We start from the raw sequence: 18,731 nt of genomic DNA, 5'->3' as shown, positions 1-18,731 counted from the left end.
TGCTCGGCACAACGGGGAGCCACGACCCAACCCCCCCCCCCACCCCCACCTCCCTGACAAACAACTCGAGGCTTCGGCTCCATCCTTCTTACAATACAGATATATTGGAAACATTAGTTAAACAGATGAAGGAAAAATAAACAGGGATTTTTTTGGGGGTGTTTTCAGACTTCCACCAGTGTATAACAGACAGATGGACAACAATTGAGCAATTGAGTTATGTGGGTGGAGCACGATAGAAAAATGTAACATTTGAGTTCTAAAATTCAGCCCCCAGACCCATTTTCACTCAGCGACATTGTATTTAATAGCCGTGTCTATGATGAGAAGAACACGTCAAAATTTCTCAGGAAGCTGACATCCAAAGAGAGACAGCCATTTTGGTTCAAAGCGGCGACTTTCAGGATTACCACCAAAACAAACTTTGTAAAAATACAGTCACCAAAGTCGGTTTCTTATAGAAAAAAAACTTTTGGTAACCAGACCAAAAAGACAATATGTGAAAAAGTGTTCTCTACTATCTAGTGAATATGTGGGCTCAGGCAGAAAAGTGAGTATTGATGGATTGAGTGAGTCAAATCAATGGCTGGGGGTGGCTTTGGACAAATAAACGCCAAAGTGGCCACCAGAGGACTCGGCCGCTTCCTCGCAAGTTCATCTCTTCTCTGATCCGGAGGAAAGAAAAAAAAAATTGACTAAGCTGTACACCTCCCAGTGCTCACAAGTGCACATGCGTATACGCATAGAATGAAAAGATAAAGCAAGCGAGGCTGAACTAGACTTGCACAAAAAAAATCATGTGTTTTCTGTATGTTCTGTGTTGTTTACAAAGGTTTGTGTATTCATTTCTATCTGAATTTGATTTTTCCATATCTATTTACATTGTATTTATATTACCGTTATGTTATGCATTTTTTTATTTTTTTTCTGTACTAAAAAAGTATTTTCATGCATTTTCTGCATGTGCATCTCTGTCTTTTGCATATTTTCTTTTTTGTTACATATTTTGCAATACAAATTCATGTAACAGTATGTTCTATATTGTCTTGATTTTTCATATGCTTAATCATTTTTTTCCATTTGTATCTATTTTTATTTTATTAATTTTCTTTTTTAATAAAAAAAAATTCAGGATAAACCATTGGTATATTATTACAAGTAAGACTGTTTGCATGTGTTATCATAAAAAGTGATACAAACAACAATCGGAGATGTGGTTTTATTTTTTGGTAGTGTGTCTTTCACGGCCAATCCATGGCCAGCTTCCAGGCCGGCTCCGGCGTGCTACTCCATCTCCTCAGCAGTTTAGCATAATCACATCCCCATCGCTGTGATGGAGCACACTTAGGCCTGATTAGGGCACACACAGACACACACACACGCGTGCACGCACGCATGTGCGCACAAACGCTGGGCTCCACTTAAGCTTGATAACATGTCTGACTGCGTTTCTAGCATGTCCGATTATCTACTTGTGTAGCCCGAGCATAATTCTGAGGGAAGTGCCAAAAGCACCAGCGCAAGGAAAGCCACCGCTGGGCCAGATGCCGAGGCTGGATCGCAAGGACAACATCGTGAGGCCCCTCGGTCTGATCCAAGAGGAGACTGAGGGCAAAGTGGAGACTGCGGCCAAGCGTCTAGTGTTAAGGCACAAAAAAAACAAGCCGAGGCTAAGCCAAGGCGAGCGTTTGTGCTGAGGTTTACTACTTAAAAGTGACTAAATGAAAATGAGGCCAAAGTGCAGCAAATTGAAAAATGAGGAGAGGAGATTGAAATGTTTTATTGTTTTAAGCTGCAACAAACAAGATATACGTGGTTATTGATTAAATTAAATTAATAAAAAATTAGTGTTGGCCCCAAAAAAGCAGGAAATTGACACTTATTTACAAATACCAGTTTTCATTTATTTTCAATATTTTTGTCAATTTTCACATACTTTCCAAATATTTTGCTTATATTATATACTTTTTTTTTAACAGATTTGTTTATCCTTCTGAATTTCTCGGTCAATTTCCCCCTGGTAAACATTGCATTCATGTTTTCTGTATATGTTTAACTGTATTTGTTGTTTTTGTAGCTGGGTTTTTTGTGTTTTTAAAAACAATATCTGAATTATTGTTGTTTGCAAACTTTTTAGTCTGTTCTATATTTTCTGTATTTATTTCACCATATTGTACATTTAATTGTATACATTTGTACATTGCACATTTTTGCAATTGTTTGCATTTTGTCAATATTTTTTTTACGTTTTTCTGTATTTTCAATACTTATTGTATTTTTTGGTATTTTCAAATCATACATTATGTATTTTTGCATGTCTTTGAAAGGAGCCCATATAAAAAGTACTGATTCCCCTTGGATAATGACGTTGACCTCCCGTGACCCAAGCAGAACCTTTTAGATGAGGAACCACAAAATTATGCAAACAAAAAAAAAGTCCCGCATCAGTTCATTGTTATGGAAATGCTCTTTGGTTGTTTGTTTGCACACATGTCATTTGTCACACCGAGAGCGGCCGAGACGAACACCAGGCAGACGTAAACGTTGCCAGGAGTGCAGGAGTGGATTATTTTCAGCCGGCCAAGCCAGAATACATTTGTTTTTCGGGATAATGGCGGGCGGGAAGCGTGTGTCGAGCCCTCAAAAGCACACCTGACAACCAATTTTCCAAAGCTTCCATGTGAGGAGGCTTTTTTTTTTTTTTTTTTTTTTTTACAAAGCTGCACCCTTTCCCAAGGTGAGTTTACGTACACAAAAACAGAAAGCAGATTTGCGGCATGTGCATGTCAGGCCAATAGTTGGCGATTCACTTATACATATGTACACACACACACCAATTTTGGTCACAGTAGTTTTCTTGTCGACACCGTGGCTTGTGTCCAAGCGCTGCCCACTGATTGGTCGACAAACCGAAACCAACCGCCACACCGCTTGGCGGCTTTGCGCTGTTTGAGATGCCTTTTAAACTGTTTACATTGTCCTGTTCTTATCGTAAACGTTCCTCTGTCAACGTCTCCCTCGCCTACGTCTTCTTTTCTGTTTTCCCGCTCTCCCGGCATGCCCCATGCATATTCATGAGCGTGTTATTTGCATTGCTGGCTCCTGAAAAGAGGCTGAGTACACAAAGGTGACAGCCATCAAGCTCAGGAGGCGGCGGCGGCGGAGGCAGCGTTGAGCGATGACAGAAAAAAGGTGGATGGGGGACTCAAGGAACGAAGTCAAAACAACAGGAGGGGGGAAAAAGCTAGCAGAGATGGAGGATTTGCATTCCTTCCTCAGGTTGACGTGAATGACCCTTTGAAGGACCCTTGAAACTGACGAAATAACCTAAATGAAAAAAGCATTTCAAACCAAAATGATGGACTTCCTGTGCCATTGCAGGCATGGCTTCTAGGGACTTTTTTTGTGGGTCGACATTTGATGTTGCGAAGGGAACCTGGCCAAAATTTTGAAGTACCACAGAAAACCGCCCAAATAATCCTAAAATGGCCATTTTAAAACAAAATGATGTGTTTTTTTGTCTGCCTGACTTTTTTGTGGGTCTACTCATGATAGATCTAGCCACGACATTTCATGTTGCTGAGTAAAACTGTGAGGGATGACTTTTCAAACAATTCAAAAGTGCCTAAAGATTCTGATAATGGCTGCTTCAAAGCAAATGGGCAGCTCCTGTCACTTTTGGCCATAACTTTTTTGTGGGTTTACTCATGACAGCCATGTCGACGAAAATTCATGTTCCTAATGAAAGAAGTTAAATTAACATACAGAATGGAGGCCTTGCAAGCCTACCTTAGGACGAACTGCTCAGCATGTGACTCCGTCTTCATGTAGACAGCGAACGCCACCGTCTTCCCCAGCCGGACGGGGCTGGGAGGCACTCGGACGTCCACATTGTGGTCCAGAGTCAGCATCTCCCCTTTGGGTGCCACCGGGCCCACGCTCATGCTCACTGAGCCGGCTTTCTGCATGTCCTGAAGTCCTCCTTCCACCAGGGGGCTCCACGGGCTCAGAACTCCGAGAGGCCCGGTGTTCACATTCGGACTCTTCCACGGTTCATTCACAATAGAAGGACATTCCAGTCCGGCTCCCTCCACTGGTATAATGGAGTAGTACACATCCAGAGAGGGCAGTGCCCCCTCCGCCGGTCGTCGTTTGGCCTGCAGGGGTATGAACCAGGCGGGGGGGATTTCCAAGCGGACCACGCAGATGCCCGAAGGCCCCAGCAGCCGGCAGCCGGCAGAAGGGGCCGCCTCGCTGGGGTCCCGCACCGCCAAGGCTCGGATGCACGGGAGGAGGCCCGGAGGAGGCGGGTCGGGCTCGTCCCAACGGCGACCCACCAAGTAAAAAAGAACCTGAAACGCAAATGGAGAAACATATTTGAAAACATCACAGACACTGTAACCTGATCTGAAAGTTGACTAGGAATATCAGTTTCAAATTTGGCAATAATCGGGAAAACTGATTTGAGGAACTCTTGTATACGAGTAGGATGACCCCAAAATGGACTTTGTGTCTTTTCAAACAGTGAGCCTTTAGACTTTTTTGTGGGTCTACGTACTTATCAGGCGTAGCGTCTTAATTTTCGTAGGTCATGATTGCGTACCAAATTTCGAAAAATGCAGTCTAAAATGAACACTCCAAACCAAAATGGCTGCTTCTTTCCAGGCATAGCTTCTGGAGACATTTTTTGATGGGTCTACTCATGAGTGACACACCTACAAAAAGTCCTGTTACTAAACAAAAAAAGGCTTTACGGGCTGAACATCTGTCGACAAAAAAGCCCTCAAAGTGTTCACGTATGAAAAGCGATACCTGTATCCAAGGTTGGGTGGACCCCACTTTGGGCACTACCACGTGGCCCTTCACCTTCCAGTTGAGGGTGACGTGGCTGGCGGCGGGCAGCGGACTGGCCAGCGGCCCCTGCAGCAACTCCAGAGGGATCTGCTGCTCGGCGCTCAGGTTGCCGTAGCCGCACGCCACGGCGGGCAGGGCGTGCGGCGCCGCCACGCCCGCATCCAGCCGATGGAGTAGGAAGGGCTCGGTGCGCGACGCCAGGCTCCCGTTGCGCATCGCGTCCCGGTTGGCGTCGCGCAGGAAGAAGGCCTGATCGACGCCGCTCAGCTGGCACTGCACCGGCAGATAAGTCGACAGCGAGGCCGAGAAATGAGGCTGGGCAGAGTCCGGTGTTGCCTGACCGGGACCGGATGATCCGGAGTGACCGCCACATACTGAAAGAAGAAGCAAACCAGGTCAGTGATCTGTGGGAGGGGGGTTCCAAACAGTCGGGCATCTTCACAAGGACAAATTGCAACTAAATAGTATTTCTCTATTTTAAATCTTGCAGGGGTGGCTTTCTTGAGTAGCCACGAAGAAAAAACGACTCAAGAAGCCAAGCCTGAAAAGGCACAAAGTGTCATTTTTCTTTGAGGCTGCCAATTTAGATCAAGTCAAATTTTTTTGACACATGTCAAACCAAAAGAGTCATCTGCAGATACTCTTCCAAAAAGGTTTTTCAAAACGAAGGTGCTGAAATTAGGTTCGTGTAGCAAAATCAAAATTGGTGGTCATACCGAACTTCAGCGGTTCCATAACCCAATGTCTGAACAGACACAGGAAGTCGGCCATTTTGGTTTCAAACACTGTGCTAACAAACGTAGCTGTACCAAGCATTGTAGCTAATTTGAGCTTTTTGGAAGTAGCTTCAACGGCTCTGCTACAGTATGTCTCGGCCCCTTTTTGTTTGGTTATTGTCAGTATAATGCAAAAACGTCAGATTCCCAGAACCCGTCCGTCTCTCGGTGTTAACTGGGGAGTAAAGACAAGAAGCATACCATTTCAATGCGGCACTGGGTAAAATTGTCATTGTTTGATTTGTTTAAGCTTGCCCTGGAATAATACATGACTTTGCATATATTGCGCCATTTAGCCACGCCGAGACACATTTCCGGGGAACTCCTGACATTTGGACACAAGCGTTATCGGATGTGGGCGCTAACTCGGGCGTGGAGCGCTAACTCTGGCGTGGGGCGCTAACTCCGGCGTGGGGCGCTATCTCTGGCGTGGGGTGTTAACTCTGGCACGGGGCGCTAGCTCTGGCGCGGTGCACAAGCTCTGGAGGCGGGGCGCTAACTCGGACGTAGGGCGCTAACTCTGACGCGTGGCTTTTTCCATGCCCAATTCCAAAAGGATTTACAGCAGCGTGCAGCCAAAATGACACACAGTGCTCCCGCACAATATATTCCCGTGCACTTTATGATCCAATTCCAGCAGTATTTACGATACAATTCAGGGAGGTTGCGAGGGAGGATTACTGCGGCTTTTTCTGGCCTATTTCTTATCAAAAGAAGACAAGGTGACGGCGTTCCGCCGGGAGAGCAACTTTGGTTCTTTCCTTGACTATCCTCATTAAAATGGGCGTGTGTATTCCATACTGCGGTTCATTCCTGCTCGATGACATTGAACTCGTTTATGGCAGACACTGCTGCTTTGTATTTTGGAGCTCAGATGGTTATTTGACACAAGGTTCAACAGTGTCTCAAAAAAATGACAAATGATTCACATTTGCTTCTATAACGCTCACTCTATTTGATTCTTTTTGATCTTGAAATACATTTCAAACACCCTTTCATGTATGAAACGCTGTAGAGAATTATTTACTGTAACTTCTGAATTATCTTCAAGACGATCACCATTTGTTTCCATCCATATTTTTAGCGTTTGGTTTGGATGGCAAACAAAAAATTGTTTGAATAAAAACAATTACACAAAGTTCTCTAGACCAACCAACGTCAAATTGGGAAGAAATGTTGACGTAAGAGTAGCCACAAAAGAAAAGCTAAACGCCAACAAAAGGAAGTCGAAGTAGAAGGTGAATTCCCGGCCTTGATATCATTATTGGTCTAAACGAGCCCAGAATCAGTGATTATTGAATTTAATTCATGCATTCATAAAATTATCCTACATACATCCATTCACAGATATTCTGGATGGTGAAAGCTGCTGTAGCGGTTGCCCATTCAAGTCATCCGCGCACGTATCGCAGCGGCAGCGGGTCATCTGTGCTGGAGCCAATGACGGCTCTTAACGCCAGCTTGCAAAGCTGTGACATCAGGCAGAGCGCCACGCGTTGAGGTGACACCAATCTGCTCCTCTATGCACTCAAAAGTCCCCAAAATATAAACTCAGTCATTCAATGCCAGCGTTTGTGGAAAAAGTTGGGATTGTCGGCGCTAGCTTGCGTTAGCTCGTGCGTGCGGTGCTAATGCTCCCATCCAAGGGTCACGGCGAAGCCAGTGTGTGCGCGTGTGTGTCAGCTGCTCTCATTCCCTGCACGGGAGTATGACATATGCTTCATGAAATTGCCGGCGACACACACGCACACCGCCGCGCACACGCACGTACACACCCGCGGTTACACCTCCCAAGGTTTGGGTTTGAAGCATCCGTTTTTGAGTGATGCTGGCTGTTTCCCGGAGTCCTTCAAAGACAAACTTGGATACTACGCGGATGGTTTGGATGCCGGCAAATTGAGGCCAGGATTGGCAAAACTTCATTTTGTTTTGAAACAGCCCTTTTAGTTTCAGTTTCCGAAATTTGCTAGTACTCTGTCATAGGCAGACTGACAAAAAGCCTCAAGAAGTTGGAAAATATATAGGAATTTAGCCATTTTGCTAGGAGTCCTATCAGGGGTTTTTGGTAAATTCCAGGGGCCTGGGTAGGGACAAAAGAAAAGAAAAAAGAAGAAAAAAAAACTTTGTATCATGAAATCTGGTAGGCGTGTCTAACACGAGGAGAGCCACAAAAAAAAAAAAATACAAGAAGCCATGCCTCAAAACACTGTGCACTGACATGTGCTATTTTGGTCCAAATGGTCCATCCATAGGTCATTTTGGCCATCTCAGGGGTCCTTCAAGGCCAAAACTGTCCTGGAGTTTTTATCGAGTTGTTCCCAAATTTGAAGCACGTATACCAGACAGACTCCTTGAGTGTCATTTGCATTCAGACGCGCTGGATGTCATAAAAAAACATTAGAATCTTCTCCCGGCCTGTTTCTCATCTGATGCTTTCTCACCGTCAATACAATCCCCCCCCCCTCCCCACCCGTGCACCATTCAAGCCCGTGCACCCGCGCCGCTCTGAGGTATCACTGCTATTATATTATTATTATTATTTGTGTGTGTGTGTGTGTGTGTGTTGCGTTGGAATGGCTCGCCCCAGACAGCGCCGCGCTGTCCCACCCTCATTATATTTTCACACCCGGCTACACTGGCACATTGCAAAGGAAGCATGCGCGCACACACACACACACACACACATAGATACACAAACACTGTAAATGTCTCGTGAGTGCGTGTGTGTGTGTGTGTGTGTGCGTGCGTGTGTGTGTGTACATATGTGTTGGCAGTTTGGATCCACCAGTGCGGAAATGTGTCCTTATTTCGGGCCATTTTGAAACAAATGGCTGCTTACATTTTGTAACGGGTTCTATGAGCTTCCATTTTCTTTCTTTTGTTTTTCAATTTTTGACTTCATTTCATAATTTCACCTTGTTTGTTCAGGTCACACACACACGCACACAAATAACCCAAACAACAAAAATGCAATCATTCTCCAACTCTAATCAGCACCAAAGCAAACAAATGAAAGTATTCTTCGTCTACATGTCGACACGTTTTCTTTTTGTGTTGCTGTATCTTGGATGGGCGGGAAACTTCATGACCAAGAGCGGATTTTTCCATCTTGCTGTCTAGCAACATCCAGTTTTGTGCCGCAAGGACAGCACAGTTCAATTCATCTTTTTGTTGTTTTTTATTATCCTGTTAGATGAAGAAAGTTCTTTGAATCTGAGTAGAAGAATCATCCTGAATGTCCCTTCCCTAAGGTGGATGATTGGTTTGGATGCACAAGATGGCGTCTGCTGCATTGCGCGTAGTTTGCCGCCAAACAAGCGCGCCCCCCACCAAACAAGCCCCCCCACACCCACCCACCCATGAAAAACAGGGGGGAAAAAATGGAGCGCAAGGACAGTGACAGATGGTGGCTGTTGATTGCTGACGTGCAAAGACAAGAAATAAAATCAATAAATATCATATTCCTTCTGTTTTTTCCCCAGTACTATCCATCCATCCGTTATCTCAACTGTTTTATTCTCACAAGGGTTGCGGGTTTGCTGGGGTTTGCTGTGTGTGTGTGTGTAAGAACCAAACATACATCCCCTGAGGCTTGCTTGTGTTTGCGTAATGTAAAAGAACCAAGCGTCAATATTTAACCAACATGGCATCGAGTATCACTTTCTGCTTCCTCTCACTATCGGCTGCTTTTGTGTGTGCGTGTGTATCCTTGGAAAATGGAACGGAATGGACATTTGTGTGTGCATGTGTGTGTACGTGTGTGTTGGGGGGGTGGAGAAGAATGGCAGATGGGCCTCATCGTATCTGTACATCTGGCTGTGTTCCTGTCCAATTTTACACGCGTGCACGCACACACAACCTTGCTACACTCTCCCTATCTATCTAATGAGATCCATTTAACAACATTTTTATCAGTCTTTGATCTACATTGACTTCAATTCAGACGCTTGGTTGGGATTTGGTGCCAACTTCAGGAAAACCCAATATAACATCTCCCAAAAAAATTCTTACTAAAATTATTGTATGGAAGGATCCTTTGAATTAAAGTGTTTGGTTAGTATGTTGTGGCGGATTCAGCAAAAATGTAAAATGATACTGTCCAGCTAAGGGGTATAAACGACCCCCCCCCCCTTTTGGTGCTAAAACGTGGCCTACTAGAGCGAGAAGAGTGACGCAGCCCAAACGCAAAAGCATCACCTTGGCCGTGAAAATGAGACTTTGCGCTGCGCTCACAAGGGCCAATGAAAAGATCCATCGTGACCCAATGTTCTTTGGAAGAATGACGGCCATTGATCACGCAGATGGCGCGCCGTCTGCAAAACCTCCAACCACCACGGTGGCGGCGGCGGCGGCTCAGCCGTTCCACGTGAGAGGAAAGGAAAAACTATCATAGAGCGACGGAGAGAAGGATGGACTTTCTATTTCCGAGCCTGACATTTATCAGGGGGGTTATTTTGGCCCTCTCCTTTGCCGTCCCCTTCCGCTCTTTATGCTCTCGACTCACGTGCAAGATGGCAAAGCGCTCAAAGAGGAAGCCAAACGTTGGCAGGACCGCACTCGACGCATACATTTAGCAAAACTAGTACATTTAGCTAGCTAGCAAGTTAAATGTATGCTTAGCAATGCCTAGCTACTATGCCGGCTTTGCAAAAATGCTGAATTCAACTTTGGGGCGTGGGAAAGACACTGTTTTTAATTTCTCAATTGAATTTGGACATTTTCAAATCAAAACAAGGATGCGTGAGGGGAAGCAGTGTCCTCCAAGAAATGTGTGAAATCAAGTCCTCTCTGTCGGACGGGAAGAACGTGTATTTTCCCCCCTTTTAAGAAAATGAACATTTCTTTGATAAGTTCCATTTCGGCTCAAAACAAAGCGAGCATGTCCGAGCCCAGTCGTTCGTGTTGCTCTACCTGCTGTGTTCACACTCCAGTTGTTGATTGATGCGCCTGTCAGTGGGTCAGTGCGCTCACATTTCCCCAGACACGGTGCGGCGAGCTACACACGCACACACAAACAGCTTTGCGGTGTGGCCCGGCAGCGCTTTAATGTGTGCGAGGTGTCATCAGCCATCACGCCAGGCATCCCGACGACCAAATGTCCAAAAGCGCAGATGAATGGAGAACATTGCGCTTTGGTTGGCTATTTTTTTGTCTTTGATTGTCGCAACTTTGCTTTCTTAAATTGTCAGGACTTGGGTTCAATAAGGCGGGCATAGATAGCCACGCCTTACAATTTGCCAACAAATGACCTAAACTTCCCGTGATTTGTCGGGCATGACTTTTTTTTGGTTCCTGTACATGTGACAGACATGCTTCCCAAAATGTCACGCTGCAACATCAGCCAGGCTGATTTTTGGAAACGTGTTCAGTGAGACGCTCTGGCGACGTGATTTGGGCCCCGGGTTTGGGGGGGGGGTGTAATAAATCGAGCCAACAGTGTCTCGGGCTCAGCAAACTCGGCAGCCGACGCAGCAGCTCGAGAGAGAACCTCTCAAGCTGAGCAGAGTGGGTCAGGCTCGAGATCGCCTGGCTGGCTGTGAATCACATGGAAGCCCCACCAAAAAAAAAATAAACACCCAGCGTTCATCTACACTGGCGAGAGCCAACTTGTAAAAACGTTGCTGGTAAAAAAAAGAAAAAAAAAAAAAAGACTCTCAGCCTGGACAGACTGAATGGAGCAACGGGAATCCAGCCGAGCAGAGAAGGAAGTGATGACGACCATCCATCCGATCACAAGCCACAACAAAGTGCAGACTTCCCATCTTTTTCGGACATGGCTTCATGAGACTTTTTTCTTTTGCCTGTTTGATGGACAAATTGAGACGAAGTGCTCCCCTTTGGACTTAAAAGTGGCAGTGATCCACATTAAATGCAGCCTGCTGAAGTACAAACAAGATTTTAAATATCTGCTTCGCAAAACATGTTCATTAGATTGACAAATTGTGACATACAATAACACGTGACGGTAATGCGCTTTAAACGCGGCCCGTCTAAGCGCATGTCACTTCAAATGTCATGTTCTCATCTTTGCTCAAACACGTCAGTTTGACGCATTTGATGGACAAAATTACACGGGCAATAGTGTTTTCACTGCAGGTAGCAGTAAGGTGCATTAAAGCCCAGCCCGTCTAAAAGACATAAAATGTCGTCTACTGAGCCCAACCCGTCCATTCAATTGACAAATCACGCCGCGGGAGACAATTGTGTCCCATTACAGCGATAACGCAGATTCAATGCAGCCCGTCTAAGCGTCATTTAAAATGCTATCTTAGCTAAGCATGTCCGTTTGACTCGTTTGATTGACAAATCATGACCTAGCAGGCGATTCTGTTCCATTCCGCTTTGACGAGCGGCCCAAACATGCATCCCGTCTAAGCAGAAACGGTCATCTTAGAGTCTTCTTTGCAAAACACAAAAAACTCATTTGGTTGACAAACCATCATTTAGTAAGCAATACTGATGCCTTCCATTTTTGCAAGTCTTACATCTTTTTGAAATACATCCACTTGATTGAAACGGATCTGTTGAATTGGAACACGCAGCCCATCTAAGCAGGGAGCTCTATTTGCTTCACAAGTGCTAATCATGTCCTTTTGGGTAGCGTATTTGCTAAAGAACACAGAGGACATGGCATTGACCGGCTGACATTTGCCCCGACAACACCAATCATACCCGATCAATCCTAACCTTTACCCCCCCCCAAAAAAAAATCTGCAACATTGATTTAAAGATTTTACATTTAGCCTGGGAGAGAAAAAAAAAGAAAAAGATCGCAATGACATCTGTGACCCAAGGGTGATCTTAACACATGAGGTGTGAGCTAACACGTCACGTTAGCCATGCCGTGTTGTGATTTGTTTGCCTCCCTTCAAGCGTCGCGGCGACTAAACAGAAATGACGGGACGCACTTATAATTAGTCTGCTGATTGACAGAGTGAGGAAAAGGAAAGTTGGATGTGTGATGGAGTTCAGCTCAACTTCTTTAAATGGAAGGAGACTGGAAATATCAACTGTGCAACAACAACGTTCATTCACCGTCACTTGTTGCTAGGCAGAATTAATACAAGGTCCCCAAAAATAAGTTTCAATTAAATTCAACCCTCCATCGAATATTAAATAAGCAGCATTAGCATGCACGCTTAAGTCTGACACTATGGATTTAAAAAAAAAAAATAAAAATCAATCACTATTTTTGCATGCATTGTATAGGTGGGGTGTTTCCAAAGCAGCAGCAGAGGTTATGATTTGTATTCGACACACAGTCGTTGATACACAGCTATGACGATGCAAGTGTGTGATTCTGTGTGCGCGTGAGAGCGCACTCTCACGTGCGACTAATCCCTCAAAAATGGCCAGGACGTGACGACAGGCAGCGCCGATGTTGATGGATGCGTTCAACCACGGCGGGAGCGGTAATTAGCGTCAGAGTCAGCGAGTCCCTAAAGAGATGCCATGATGTGACGCCATTCGTTTTATATGAAAAAAAAAAAAAACATTTTAAAAAATGGAAATTAGCATTCTGTTGTTTTGTTGTTGTTTAAAGTCTCACACGAGAGCACATTGATAAGTTATCCTGAGTTGGACAATTCCGCTGCCAGAGCTTGTTTAAGATAATTGCTGGAAATTTGCTAGGCAGGCATGAGCAAGCAAGAGTAGACCAACAAAGGTCATGACCTCCCAAACCATTTCACTTTTAGTTTTCAAAGTTCTTACAAAGACAAACTCCACCTTGGGAGATTTTTGAAAGGCTGTTTCAGTTTGCAAAATCTTCATCAGTTTTGCTTTCAAAGGCCAATCTTTGAGTCATTTTGGCCACTCGCAAGGGTCCCTCAAAGACAAACTTTTGAAAGTTTTTTTTTTTCCCCCTCAAAACCACATAGATCAAACAGACAAACCACGGCAAATTAAAAAAAAAAGGGGGTTATCCTGGGGAAAGCGGCAAAATTTGATGATTCGCCGTAAAACGCTAAGCTCCAATAAGTCATGTGACACCATTTCCCAGCGGTCTTGAACACAGCATAGATAGCAACTTCTCGACAATTTTCAGGCAAGTTACAGGGGAAATCACTGGCGTGTCTTTGCTGCACTGGCTTGTGTGTAAGCGGAAGGCAGGTGAGCATCTCTGCTTCAAAAAAAAAAAAAAAAAAAAAAGTGCACAGGTCTGGCTTTGTGCTCATTAAACTTCATTAGCGGGACAGACAGTGCTTACGCAGAACTGTGTGCATGTGTGTGCGTGTGTGTGAAAGATGGGGTGCCACTTGGATTTTAGAGTAGTCAGCACATGCGCTCACATAACGGCTGTTAAAAATACACGTGTGTGCCTTTAAACGGGGCGGGGTGGTGCGAGGATGCAAGGTTGCCGTGGTAACAAAGCGCCCCACCTTTTACAATCAATACAGAGACAAAATATAACAAAAAAAAGATTGTCCTGCCAATCCCAATTTCTACTTTGAAGACATATCGGAGGCTTTGAGCATCACTGTATGAAATATGTTTTACAGTTAATACAGAGCCAGAAAGTCTTTTTTTTTAAATTCTTCACAAAATCAAGCAAGTCAATCGATGACTTCTCAAAATAGTAAACAACAAGCTAACTGACTAGCTAGCTAACCAAACAAGCATGAAGTAGCCTGATGGTTTCCGAGTGTAATTAACAGTAAAGATGCAATGAGGCAGTAAGCAAGATGGCGGCCTCTCCGAAGCTTGGGCATTGACCGCAACTCGGCTGTCCTCCGCCGACCTCATCTTGTCATTCTTTCACTCGCACCTCACATCTCCTGTGCGTGTGCGTATCGCCCGAGTCACACCTCCAGTTCCTCGCTGTGTGTCTCTCCCCACGCGTAATCCAAGCCTATCTGGCAACAACATGCCGGTAATCCAACCTTTTCTCCACACACGTAAGAATAGAAAAGGGAACCTATTGAAGGGACTGGTGGATATTGAGGAGTTGTAATGAGCTCCTGAAGAAATTAGATGAAATCAACATGTTTTTGCCTTTTAAATAAATACTTGCGTCATCCACAAGCAGCCCATAGACGGATCAAATTGTCATATTTGATGAAATCGCAATTTCGTCATATTGGGGACATTTTTGGAAACGGCTGCCTCGATTGGCCGCTCACCAGTTTTTTTCACCAAAACGAAACGCTACTCAAATGCATCCACTGCTAGGAGAACGAGTTTTGTTAAACCTTCACCTTCTTTTCATTGAAGTTCAAGAGTTGATTTTCCTCATCTGACGTCAGTGAAAGACCATGAGGACTTTTTCAGCTCCCGATGAAGATTTTCATTTTTCTTATTGGAACATTTCTACACACACATTCATATATTCATTCGAAAAACATTGGTTTATTTTATTCGTTACTTAAATATATTATAACTGAACTATTGTTTGAAATAATTGTAATGAACCCATGTACGGGATGCTCATGCTAAATACTAGCATGCTAACATATTCTGCTTAACTTCACTTCATGTGACACGCCATATTGCGTCGATCGTCCTCAATACATTTGTTTTTGTTCATGAAACGAGCGCGACTCTGACGTCATTTGATCTTTGACGCCAAACTCAGAAGAGCAGACACACACACACGAGACTGAATTATTGAGTGAGGCCTGGAGAAAAGGACGCTTAGCGTTTATTTCCATGAAATGATTTGACGCCCGTTATTTCACTCTTTTGTTCCAAATCAAATGTGCTTTCTTAAAAGTAGACCTCCCTGCGGGGTTTTTTTGACAGAGAGAAAGAAAGAAAATTGCTCGCATGTCAAACTGACTTTGGATCAGTGTGATTTTTGAGGGGGTGGCCTCCTGCACTGTTGATATTGGCCGTCCTCTATGCTGCTAATACACACACGCACACACACACACACACACACACACACGCACACGCACACGCACACACACATGCGCACACACACACAGTTGCTGACCTGGCAAATGAGGGTTGGCAGGACAAACAAGTCATCAGATGGAAAGTTTGCGGACCACTGTGAGGTCGTACGTAGTTTTGCCAAAATCAAAACATTTATTTCGAAGCAAAAACATCCTTCAACATTATTGCAGGGAGCAGATTGAAGCGGATAAATTACAGGAAAAGTATACGAGTAATCAATTGATAAATAGATTTTGACTGCTATTTTTATTGTCAAATTTGCCTTTTACTCATGTATTTACCCCAACAAATCCAAAGAAAAATATACAGAATTTCCACTGCAAAAAAATAAATTTGCTGTCCCGGAAAACTATTTCATGCGGGAACAAAAACGTATACATGAATTCATGTGTACAATTCTCGGAAAAGTGTCAAATTGCAATGGGCTCATCTCTCGAGTGAAAGATCTTTGGGTGCCAAAACACACGCTGACATGCTCATAAAAGCAAAAATGGCCGCCCACTACGACATGCGTGCGCGCACGCGTGATAACTTGTTTGCAGTGTCGCCTCAATAATTCACCAGCTTCTTTTCGCCCCGAGGCGGAGTGCCTTGCGTTGTTCGGAACAACTTATGTCTTTCAACCACATGCAGCGCAGCGCAGCGCAGCGCAGAGCAGAGCAGAGCAGAGAGAACTTTAAATGGAAGTTCCAATTGCATGTTTTTGTGCTGCCGTATCGCAGAAATCCCAAATTGGGTAATCTGATTGGATGGTCGCAAGTTGCATCATTCGTAGTTATGACATCATCACTTTTTTTTGGTGGGGGGGGTTGTTATTTTGTGGACTTGCTTTGGGTCGGCTGTTTCCAGGGGTGAACTTCTTTTGACACTTTTTTGCAGGTAGGTACAAAAATGTAGTTGTGCTTGTGTGTATCTGTGCGTACATGTGTGTGTGTGTGTCACACATCACTTCAAGCTTAATTACAAGCGAGGAGCAAACGTGACAGGCGGTGACCTAATCCTTCATTCATGCAGCATATTTATTTTACAACTCCAAATAAAATGAATGCGTGTGCGCATGCGCTTTATACGGCTTCTTGAAATTGTATCGTCAGTGCGTCGCTTTAATTGTGCAGAGTGACACATCTATTACCCCGGCGTCATTATCAACATCAAGCAGCCTTTCGCGCACACACGCACACACACACACACGGCGTGATTAAAACTGTGCATGTGCGTACGTGCAGTTATGAGCAAGTATTAAAGCTGCCACTCGGCTTTCAAGGCGCTCGCTAATATGCCTTTGAAAAGACTCCCCACCACACACACACACACATACATACACACACACAACAAATAAGGCCAGTGACTGTCGTGAGCCACACTTCCCCTCGTTATCTTTCCTTTTAATTGCTCAGCTGGATCTATGTATAGACACACACACACACACACACACACACACACACACACACACACACACACACACACACACACACACACACACACACACACACACACACACACACACACACACACACACACACACACACACACACACACACACACACACACACACACACACACACACACACACACACACACACACACACACACACACACACACACACACACACACACACACACACACACACACACACACACACACACACACACACACACACACACACACACACACACACACACACACACACACACACACACACACACACACACACACACACACACACACACACACACACACACACACACACACACAATGTATGCATCGAGAGGACCGTGCTGAGATGTAAAGATACGGCCACAGCAGGGCGAGAAGATGCCGAGATACAGTGACGCTAAACTGGCGTGACGCAGAGGTGCAACGCCACTGACATGCCACCGGGCTGTGATACCGAGACGAAAGAGCCCCTGATACAAAGGTGCCTTGACAAATGCGGCCAAACGCCGAGAATGCCATTAAGATGCTGAAATATGAAGATGCGGAGACACAAGGGAAGCTACGAGGATGCTGAAATTCGAAAGAGACGCCGAGACTCAAAGAGAAAGAAAGGTGCCGAGATGCTCGGATGCTAAGATTGCAAAGTTGCTAACGGATTCTAAGATGCTGAAATGTTGAGATCGTGAGATGACCTGAAGCTGCACTCGTATACTGAGATGCAAAAACAAAGAAGCAGCGTTTCAAAGAAGTTAAAGGAGGCCCAACGATGCAAAGATGCTAACAAACGAAAAAGATACAAACACGTGTCAGTTCTGAGATTCCGAGATACGAAAGTCGCAAGTTTCACACCGACGCTCTGCAAGCGGGTCAAAGTGCCACGCACTGGCCCAACTCTGTCAGGGAATAAACAAAGAAATATTTCGTTCGACAAGAGCGCTAGGGCGGCTGTGTACATTGGCTGATTATGTTCACGGGAAATGTATTCTTTCCGGTGTGTGTGCCTTGGCCACCTGGGGTCAGTATAATACAGATATATGCTTGAGGTGAAGGAGACGCTCACAATTGTTCCATTGTAAAATAAATATCACTCCCTCTTTGCAGAGGATAAAGAATACATGACGTTTGTGAAACATCGCCTGCGCTCAAATTTCAGTTATACATATCATAGTTTCGATGCTAATTTATTGAGGTTGTCTTGGGCGCTTTGCATTGTCTTAAGCAAAACGGAGTTTGCTCAGGAAAAGCTATGTGGTTGTTCTAGTACCCAAAATGAAACTCACTTTGTTCCTGAACTTCAACTGGGAGTCTACTGAATGACGGCTTGTGTCTGAAAAAATTTCAAAAAAATCATAAACCGGATCACGCGCATCTCACCATGCGTTAGCCGCACGCAAACGGAAGCTAATCCAAGGATTTTGTCCTTTAGCAAGTTAGTTTCTCTCCTGCCCGTTGAGGGAAACCCGGCGCGGCGCCACTTAACTTCCGCGCCGTTTGAAGCGCTCGGCTGAGAGCGTGCACAAAGCGTGCAAGCAGCCATTGATCAGAACGCCGAGCAATCAAAGACAGAATTGGAGGAAGGCAATCGATCAAAGAGGCTCCGTCGCATGGAGCGGGAAAAGCTGTTTATTTAAAAAAAAAAAAAGAAGAGGCTTTTTATCAAACTCGACAGCCACATACACGCACACACACACACACACACACACACACACACACACACACACACACACACACACACACACACACACACACACACACACGCGCACACT

The 18,731-nt window shown here is 44.8% G+C and overlaps 1 protein-coding gene across 2 annotated transcripts in view; it reads right to left on the bottom strand.

Annotated features, from left to right (window-relative positions):
- si:dkey-215k6.1 (transmembrane protein 132B) overlaps positions 1 to 18,731 on the bottom strand; it is a 75,000-nt gene that overhangs the window by 44,101 nt on the left and 12,168 nt on the right. For both annotated transcript variants that reach the window (XR_005098692.1, XM_037258096.1), the window contains exons 2-3: positions 4,813 to 5,228; positions 3,790 to 4,352 (exon numbers count right to left, since the gene is read on the bottom strand). Coding sequence is in view for 1 of the 2 variants with exons in the window: in XM_037258096.1 (XP_037113991.1) it covers positions 3,790 to 4,352; positions 4,813 to 5,228 (979 nt within the window). In the remaining variant the exon portion in view is untranslated. The remainder of the gene's footprint in view (positions 1 to 3,789; positions 4,353 to 4,812; positions 5,229 to 18,731) is intronic.

This window comes from Syngnathus acus, chromosome 9, assembly GCF_901709675.1.
Source record: "Syngnathus acus chromosome 9, fSynAcu1.2, whole genome shotgun sequence".
Taxonomy (NCBI): Eukaryota; Metazoa; Chordata; class Actinopteri; order Syngnathiformes; family Syngnathidae; genus Syngnathus; species Syngnathus acus.
The sequence above is the reverse complement of the archived record's forward strand: the minus strand, read 5'-3'. Positions and strand labels throughout refer to the sequence as shown.